Source organism: Sander lucioperca, chromosome 7 (genome assembly GCF_008315115.2).
Source record: "Sander lucioperca isolate FBNREF2018 chromosome 7, SLUC_FBN_1.2, whole genome shotgun sequence".
Lineage (NCBI taxonomy): Eukaryota > Metazoa > Chordata > Actinopteri > Perciformes > Percidae > Sander > Sander lucioperca.
The window spans coordinates 25,898,317-25,908,316 of record NC_050179.1 but is presented as its reverse complement, the minus strand read 5'-3'; the positions used below and the strand labels follow the sequence as shown (position 1 = coordinate 25,908,316).

General features: G+C 38.5%; 2 protein-coding genes across 5 annotated transcripts in view; both read left to right on the top strand.

Moving 5' to 3' along the window:
* Positions 1-10,000, top strand: part of cbfb (core-binding factor subunit beta) — a 42,457-nt gene that overhangs the window by 27,311 nt on the left and 5,146 nt on the right. For 2 of the 4 annotated variants that reach the window (XM_031294866.2, XM_031294865.2), the window contains exons 4-6: positions 3,846-3,962; positions 4,196-4,291; positions 6,296-6,361. In XM_031294866.2, the coding sequence (XP_031150726.1) occupies positions 3,846-3,962; positions 4,196-4,291; positions 6,296-6,325 (243 nt within the window). In that variant the 3' untranslated portion in view covers positions 6,326-6,361. The remainder of the gene's footprint in view (positions 1-3,845; positions 3,963-4,195; positions 4,292-6,295; positions 6,362-10,000) is intronic. The other 2 variants (XM_031294863.2, XM_031294864.2) reach the window with 1 other exon arrangement.
* The window catches only part of c7h16orf70 (chromosome 7 C16orf70 homolog), a 42,309-nt gene continuing 38,966 nt past the window's right edge, over positions 6,658-10,000 (top strand). The window contains exons 1-2 of the mRNA XM_031294851.2: positions 6,658-6,668; positions 6,875-6,879. The gene's annotated coding sequence lies outside the window, so the exon portion shown is untranslated. The remainder of the gene's footprint in view (positions 6,669-6,874; positions 6,880-10,000) is intronic.

Sequence of the window (10,000 nt, the reverse complement as noted above, 5' to 3'; positions counted from 1 at the left end):
TGCCCACTACTGGAAATTAGACAGAATGCAGTTTTATGGCACTTCGGCATTGGCCTCACTTTTCAGACCCGAAAGCTTCGTCCATTATTTTGACAGTCTATGGTGGGTCCCCATTTTGTTCATCACGTCCATGTGCACGGGGATGCATGTGCACACGCGCAAGTGACACCATACTCCTACTGTACTTCCTGCCAATGGTTTTACATTATTCTACTTATCAACAGGTGGTGGTATGCAGCACTGCATCAGCAAAGACAGGGAAGAAGAAGAGTGTAAGCATTAAAAATGGATGTAAACAATGCTGGATTAAAATAAAAAAAAAATAAAAAACAGCTTTGCAAAAGTTTTATGAGGAATTAAATGCATTCAGCACATTTGTTGGAGCTCAAGGAAACACAAAATAACAATAATCAGGTACTCTTCCCCATTGTAATCCCAATACCCCCTCTCCTACCCTACCGCATACCCCTAGCTTGTTTTTTTTATGGTTGAGCTTTGTGTTTCTTAATTGTTTTCAGTTTTTTTAATTTTCTTTTATCAATTTAGCATGTATTAAAAGTATAAAAATGTGCAATGGACTTTGAAGTAAACAATTGTCTGGGAGATGGTGAAAGAAACATCACGATAAAGTAAAAAAACTAAAAGGAAACTTTTTTAGTGAGCAGCACTGAATCTAAACATGAAAACACTGGGAACATTTCACACATACTATTTTCATATAGAAGTTGACAATGCATCATAATATTTTATAAGATTACCATATGTTTTTTAATGTACACATTTATCTGGAGAAGTGTTTCAAGTCTTAATCTGCAAACTCTTAGCTACAGCGGTCATAATAAGTGTGGTGGAGTGGTAATAGTATATTTTTGTGCAGATGGTTTTAACTTCTTCAGAATGACTGCCAATACAGAGTAACCTATACACATTTGTAGCGCAGGCAGGTAAATGCAAAACAGTAGGCCTACAACATACATTCTCCCACATGGTCTCTGAGACCTAAAGTCAAGCTCTGCTTTACAAAACTTGCGGTCGGTTTTAGAGTAAGTCTGAATCTCCACTGCATTTCATGTTCCCTTTCATATTCACAGTGCGCTGCAGTGTGTGAGAGTTCCTCCTTCTTCATGTGTGTGTGTGTATGTGTGCTAGCAAATGGATGTGGGGGTTGAAATGGTTCTTTCTCAGAGGAAGTCTGTGGTTGGGCCGTTTCTACATATTTTCCCCTCACACACACACACACACACACACACACACACACACACACACACACACACACACACACACACACACACACACACACACACGTTTTCCCTGTCAAGCCAAATGAAGCTTTCTTTTAAAAGCACCATGCAGGCCTACATTTGTGGAAGCCATCTTTCTCTCACACTTTTGTCACACACACACACACACACACACACACAGAAAAACATTCACTCGAATAAACACAAAAACCCACAGTCTTTTGGAGTGCGGTCTCCCCTGAACCCCGGTGCAGTGTGGGTAGCTGTGGTAAAAGAGGTCCCTGTGAGAGGCTGTCCAAAAATAGCCTGAGTAAAAATGCAGGAACGTGGAGCTTGCCCAGTGTCACACAGAAAATCCAGTCATCTCTGTGTATGTGTGGGTTTGGGGGGGGAGTGTTTGATTTTGTAAATGTATTCCTTAATACTTGTTTACTCAGATAAAAATACCACCTAAAAACATTCTACCCTGGGAAAAACAGATTGTCTTGTGTTTCACTGCATCTGTTGTCTCTTCCTCATGGAAATCAGTGTTGTGGGAAAGAAGAAGACAAAGAGACAAAGAATAGTTTATTGAAAGAAAGCAAATTCCACATTTATTGTATCAGGCTTTATCAAGTTTTTATCAGTTTTTGGCTGAAAGACAAGATACATCTCTCTTTAAAAGCCTATTCAAAGCATTAGGGTTAGGGGTTGAGGTAAGACTGTGTGTGTATGCGTATTTTCTCACTCAGCAGATATGGAGAAACAGCATTCATTTGGAATATGGTTTCTGGCCCCCTGACAAATGTCCAATATTCACTCGTCTTTTACCTCCATTTTGGTCTCCACCAACTCCTGAGGAAGATATCTGGCTCTTTAGCATCTCCAAAGGGTACTTTTCACACAAAATAAACTGCTTGGAGTGAATTGGATGGATATTTGTATGTATAAAGACAGACTGTTACTTAAATAGCTGCATGGGTTAACTTGCTGTGTGTTGTGCCTTTACAGTTTTTCTCAATCGCTTTGGCACATTTACTGAAATAAACTTACAACTGTCAAAACTTTAAGTACAATCCTCATACCACGTGGTACATTCAGCACATCAATCTATGTGATCGCAAAAGGTGATAACTCAATCAAAACAAATAACTCCTGTTTGAAATATAAATAAATCCATCAATGAATAAATCATTGCCACAAAACAAAAATGTTCTTTCATCATTGCTTAGACCAAGACAGTCAAAATCCAAAGACATATTGTCAAATGACACTGTACTCTGAAAGGCAGCTGAAAAGTATTGATGTCCACCATGGCACACACTATACTTTCTCATTGTATGTACACACCAGCCAACCACAAATACACAAAGGAAGCTTGTACAGAAAAAAAAGATATACAACAGAAAAATTATCAGGAACTGTTGTACAAGATGTGCAAGAAAAAAGAAAATATGCTGCAAATGTATCCACCTCAAGGGTCATCCAATCTCCTCTCTGTCAGGCCACAACATTTTATCCACATCACACCTGATATCCTCCCTTGCAATGCAAAAAGGGAAAATCTTTTGGCATGACGCAGCCTCAAGATAGACATAATGATCTGTGGACAGCCTACCGATATGTTGTTTTGTACTTTAGTTGTTATTATCAGGCTAAACTAAAGACACGTGAGAACTGAAGCCAGATTACATTTACTTTCAATAAATAAATAAGGTCATTGTCCCAGGATAAAATACCAGTGATATTTTACCTGCCAGTGTATGAATAAAGCCATTGAGTAAGTCGCAGACCCTGGGCAATGGCCATGCAAATGAACAACACGCACAAAAATGACAAAAAAAATAAAAGTTTTTTTGGCATATATTTATTTTGGATCACATTTTGTCCACTTAGTCCAATACAAACACTTAGTTTCCCCCTAAAACAGGATCGGCATCCTGCAGCAGCAAACAAACACAAAAACATACACAGATTGGTACACGTCACACTCATAGAAACACACTAACCTCAGCGCACATGCACACGTCTGTGTGTGTGTGTGTGTGTGTGTGTGTGTGTGTGTGTGTGTGTGTGTGATTTACTAGTCCAACACTCAATTGTACTGGGAAGGTTTTGACGTAGTTGGTGGTTTTTCCTCTTTCACAGCAGTAATAGCGGGGGGAGGAAGGAGAGGCCACCATCTCCCTAACACAGAGCTTTTTATTATTCTGGAAAAAAAACAGCTGACGGTTCCACATTTAAGAATTGCAATTTTGAGTGTAACTCCAGGTCATATTAAGCTGCTGCTCCTTCCTAAGGCTAATGTGGAATCAATCGTCTTCTTGTTTTTTGTTGATCACTGTTATTTTCCATGTAGCTTAGCCATAGAGTTACTGAGCATCAGATGGTTTTAAACATTACCAGCAGAGGAACTTAACACAACAATTGTCAAGTCTCACACAGGACACATGTTTCTATGACACAACAAAATACTGAACAAATGTACTGAAAATACAGTTCATTGTTGCTGCTGGCATTAATCTCTCTTTCTCTCTCTCTCTCTCTCTCTCTCTCTCTCTCTCACTCTCTCTCTCTCTCTCTCTCTCTCTCTCTCTCTCTCTCTCTCTCTCTCTCTCTCTCCAGGTCTACTTAAAGGCTCCCATGATCTTGAACGGGGTGTGTGTGATCTGGAAAGGCTGGATCGACCTACAGCGGCTGGATGGGATGGGATTCCTGGAGTATGATGAAGAGAGGGCACAGGTACAACATATGTAATACAGACAGAGTGATGCATTCTAATGTGTGCACACAGAAAAAAACACTCCGTCGGACTTGAAGCCATATCCCTGTCTCTGTCTTGTTTAAACTAACCTCACTCTGTGTGTGTGTGTGTGTGTGTGTGTGTGTGTGTGTGTGTGTGTGTGTGTGTGTGTGTGTGTGTGTGTGTGTGTGTGTGTGTGTGTGTGTGTGTGCGCGCGCGTGCGTGTGTGCAGCAGGAGGATGCTTTGGCCCAGGCAGCGTTTGAAGAGGCTCGACGCAGAACCAGAGACTTTGAAGACAGAGACCGATCACACAGAGAGGATCTGGAGGTGAGAGGGCCCTGTGATGCTGCTGTTTATAGAGGGCAGATGCTGGTCTGCCATCATAAAGACAAGTGGACTGTTATTGGACAGTGTAGCTCCAACTGTAAAGACAAAATTAGTTCTACCTTTATACCGGGGTTTACAGATGAGTTTCCACCCTACTGACTCTCATCAACCTCTACTTTAAGAGTAAACTTAACACCACATTGAAACGCATTGTTTCACTTTATGTCTGTTGCACCTCTGACCACAACCATCATCAATGACTAAGTTTACATGCACATATTATTCCAGTTTTAGCCCTAATTCCGAAAAAGACAATATATCCGTTGTTAAAGCTGTTTACATGGTTAATGAAAGTGAATATTCCACTAACATTCCTGTTTACATGCAGCTGTGCAAAATAGGATTTTTTCCACCAGTAGTACAACAACCATAGCAACACACAGAGTTGACTGTAAGCCATAAACAGCCAGTAAACTGCAGTAAAAACCCTTATTTAGACACATATTCAGAATCTGCTGTATACGTGTTCAAAGAATGCCTCTAAAACCCCAATAATACCGGCAAAGGCCTTATTCGGAACATCCAAACGGAATATGCTGTTTACATGACCCGTATCAAATTGGTAATATTGTCATATTCGGAATAATAGTGGAATAATTGTGTGCATGTAAACGTACTCACTGTTGGGTGTGCTCTATTGCACCCAACAGTGATTATTCATTGGCCACACCCCGAGTACACTTGTGCATCACTGGAGGTCATCAAATACAAGAATGTCACCTGCTGTTAAATTACTGTTTGAAGTAACCACTGTGAATGAAAAGTAAAAAGCATGATTCAGCATGCATTTTTGACTTTTTTTTAAACCCCAAATTTGAGACATTTCCACAAAAGATGCTATGATATATATATTTTTTTCAGTTTGAAAGTTTCAAAGACAACAGACATTCAAGCAGGTAGCTGATTCATGCGGCCCTTGTGTAGAAACTAGGGCTCAAGTTGATGTCTGAGTAATGTTAAGTTGATTTGAACTGAGTCCTTTCTTGGCAGACCACAGTGAGCATTTTGAAATGTCATGTTTGCGGGCTTTTGCTAGGCTAGACCTACCCAACTGGAAATTTGCAAATAGTATTTTCAGATTTACAAATTCATAGAGCAAGCAAGCAAGCATCATCAAAACTGCTTGTAATAGTACAGTTTGTACTGTCTTGCTTACGAACCATACTGAAAATGATTTGGCACTCTAAAATGTAGAGTAAATAAACTTGTAGATACTTTGTTTCAGAGAGTAATGGTACATCTTTTAGCAAAATCTTAGGCCCTAAAATGGTTCTACATTTGCCATAATTCTGTATTTGTAAAACTATATTGATTGGTGTTTAGGGAAGATGAAAGACCATTTTATCACAGCCACAGAGTCAAATTTCCAGTCTGGTTTTTCTTTGCTTAGTGCTTGGGGTGGCTTAGGGTTGTGTGATGTGTGGTTGTGTGATTTTGCAATATTTTCATTTAAATGATATGTTTACAGTTTGAATCATAGGTTTAGTGCATGATCAGTTTGACGATAAATCTAATCTGATAATTTATTTGATTTGATATTATTAAACTTTTGAATGACTGATTCAGTTTTGTCAGGTGTACCAAAAGCCTCTGAAGGGAAAGTAGTTGATTAACTACAACTTCAATTTGATCAGCCCAAAAAACATCAGCAAATGCAATCAAAATGCACATTCCAGAAAATTTCAAATTGCTGGAGATCTGTTCTTAAATTGCGTTTTGTTCATTGAATTATCATCATGTACAAGTTTGTTTGCAGTGTCTTACATGTACACAAATTCAGATTCACAAATGTATACGCTGTCACTTTGAATTTTAAACACACACACACAGAACCTTTTACTACTTGAGACAAACTCACTTTCCCAGCAAGGCTTTGGGGAGATCAATGGAATCCTTCCTAAGATGACGAAGTTACGAATGAACCCCAAATTGTTTATTTTTTAGGACCCTGTGGTTTCTAAAATCTGGGACTGATGACACACAGACAGACAGCCAGCAGAAAAGAACAGGGTCTGTGTCCTTCATTTCTCAACATTAATCACACTGTCATGCACTAAACCACCCTGTGTGTGTGCATATGTGTGTGTGTGTGTGTGTGTGTGTGTGTGTGTGTGTGTGTGTGTGTGTGTGTGTGTGTGTGTGTGTGTGTGTGCGTGCGTGTGTGCGTGTGTGTGTGTGTGTGTGTGTGTGTGTGTGTGTGTGTGTGTGTGTGTGCGGGTGTGTGGGTGTGTGTGTGTGCGCGTGTATGTGTCCACCTGTTTCATTTATGTATGTGCATTCTCTTATTTTCTGTGTGTGACCACAGGAAGCTGTCTGTGTTTTTATTTTTCACGTATGTGTGTTTGTTTGGTGCGTCTGTTTATGAATATGCATGCACTTGTAATGAATTTATGACTATCTTATCTGCTCCCTATGTTAAATGCATGTATGGCGTGAGAGATGGAAACAGCAAGATGTAACCATTTCATAGCTAGTTTGCACACACACACACACACACACACCCATCATCAAGACCTACCACAGCTTTGGTCCTGCATAAATTAAAGAGATAGGAAGGCAGGGACAGATGTGAGAGCAGCACAGATGAGGGGAACAGAAAGACAGGAAAGACAGAAAGAGAGGCATTTATCGAAGGTCCTCTTCCATCGGACTGATCTCGTGTTTCCTTCCTGAGGCTATCAGAGAAAAAGAAAGAAAACTCTGTGTCTCCTGCTGAATCAATATAGGTGCCAGCGTTATCCTGTGGCGGTTCTAGACCATAAAGGCCATTCCCAAAACATTTTCTCATATTTGCTGTATCTCTACATCCTGTATAGTGTTAATTTTGTCACCTATTTTTAATGTAGTCTTAGTCTTAGTCTTGTGCCAAATGTCCTTCTTAGTTTTAGTCATATTTAGTCATTTACATATCTTTTACTTACTTATTTTTACTTTTTTTTGTTAGTCAAGTTTTAGTTGACTAAAAGTCTCGTCATTTTAGTCTAGCTTTAGTCAAAAGAAAACTCAATATATCTTAGTCAAGTTTTAGTCAAAACATTTGTCTAAAACTTATTATTTTTTTATTATTATAAAAATGATTTCTGAGATTATTCCTGATAACCATTTCAGTCAAATTGTGTTTCACACATCACAAATATTGGTTAAATGTCATAATTACCTGACAAAATACACTGAATGATTTTTGTTGAATGCAACTTTGTTAAACGCGTCTGGTTTTCTGATTTAAGAGACACATTCACAAATGTTGAATTGAACCAACACAATTCAAAAGCTGGGGCCCAACAGACTCCGACTGACAAGTTACAAAGGTTTTTAAAACAGTTTTTGGTTGCCTTGTGTCTCATTTTTTTCTGTTCAGAGCAGAAATAAAATAAGTATACCCAGAAAAAGCGTCGGCGCTCGTCGCTCTGACAGAAATCTCTAGTGTTCGCTTGAAGAAATTCTTAGTCGACTAACACTCATTCAATTGTATCGACTAATCGATTAGTTGATTTAATCGTCATACAAAAGCACCACTTTAATTCTTGTGTTTGCCAGAGATGTGCTCGTACGTTTCTCGGAAATAAGTCATTCAGCATGAAAAAAGCATCAAACATGACTAATCGACTAAAGAAATCTAAGTTGACTAAGACCAAAATGACTGATTAGTCGACAAATCGACTAAGAGGGAGCAGCCCTACTGCCTATGGGTGTTGTGTTCTTGCTCCACGTTGTTTCGTGTTGCAGCCACAGGCTGGCAGCAACAGCACAAACTCATTCGGAATATTTTGAAGGCGTAATAGCTGAATATTCTATGTCATGATGAAAAAGTAGAGACAATTCTAGACGAAAATGAAGAGAGATTTGATCTTAGTTTTTATTTTATGCAAAACATTTTAGTCTCCTCTTTTTTCGTCAACAATAATGGATGTTAATTTAGTCTTGGTCAGCGTTTTTGGACATTGGCGCAGTCTCGTCATCGTCTCGTCTTAGTCATGGAAAAAACGGTCGTTGACGAACTGTTTAGTCTCATCTCGTCTGACGAAATTAACACTAATCCTGTAGGGCTGCAACTAACGATTATTTTTCATCTGTTGATTTTTTTTCTCAATTCTCTTAATGGATTAGTTGTTTGGTCTATAAAATGTCAGAAAATGGTGAAACATTTTTATCAGTGTTTTCCAAAGCCGAAGGTGACGTCCTCAAATGTCTTGTTTTGTCCACAACTCAAAGATAGAGGAGAGAAGAAACTAACAAAATATTCACATTTAGGAAGCTGGAATCACATTATTTTTTGCTTTCCTTTTAGAAAAAAATTACTCAAAACAATCAATCGATTATCAAAATAGTTGGCGATTAATTTAACAGTTGACAACTAATCGCTTAATCTTTGCAGCTCTAATATCCTGACAGTAGGACATGACATGAGGCAGTTCACGAGCGGCCATTGACATTAGAGACTCCTGGGCTCTGATTGGTTGTTTTCCTTATGCCTTTAGGAGCACCAGGAAGAGGCAGAGGAATGTGATTTCTTTTTATCAGATCACCTGTGAAAAACAATAGTGACAGTTTGAGCAAATATGACAAAAAATATATGTAATATTTTTTTATAAAAGTTACCAAATGTAGCTTTACAGGAGAAGATAACATTTTATAAATTGATTTATAAACAATGCTCACATATGAGCATTGTTCATTCATACATTCTGTTCTCTTATTTAAGCAATGTAGCCTACTGAAAACATCCACAGTCCTGGCTCCACAAAATCTAATAATAGTCATTTTTGTAAAAAAAAATAAAATAAATTTTAAAAAAAAAGGAAAAGGAATCCCCTCATTGTAATGCTGTCCCTCCACTGCAGCACAATATAATAATACATCTATAATAGATTTTATTTATGTATGCTTTTCAAGATAACATACTTCAAAGTAAAAATAAAAGATCCTACCTGACTAAAAACACACTACAGGCAAGTTAATATAAAATCAAATGTAAAATTTGAAGTAGAAAAAATACTTGATTGAGGTAAAACTGCCAATCTATGGTCTTTACACCCCTAGTGACTGTTTTACGTGTAAAGTGGGAGGAGTTGGGTACTTTAAGTGTGGTCACCCTGAAGAACCACACTGTGTTAATCCGGGCCTAACTGTAGCTATTGTCAACCAGCGGCTGGGTGCAGGGATTTCTCTGCTGAATGTCTGACAGCCTCACATTAATGACAAGACTCTTAGAAGCCGAGAGATATAACATTTGAATTAGTGAACTTTACAGGTGTGCTGTGGGCGGATTTAACCTACAGGCCAAGAGGAAATAAGGATTAGCAAAAAAAAAAAAAAACTAAGATACTGTTTTAGTGTGTGTTGTTTGCCGTTTTATGTTGCTGCAGCGGCACGTTAAAGCAATTTAACTGTGGCCCTCAAAAATGTTGTTTTTCTGTCTGCCACCACTGGCTGTGTGCTTGTTTCTTTGCATTCAGTTTACTCTCTGCAATTTCTGACGAATGCAAGGCCATCAAAACGCCAAAGAAACCACACACACACACACACACACACACACACACATAAACACTCTCTGTCTCTCTGTGGATAGAGCATACATACCAGACAAAATAAGTTTGAATCCAATAGCTCTGAAGAAGTTCTTCTTATGTCACATCAGATTGTATTTAT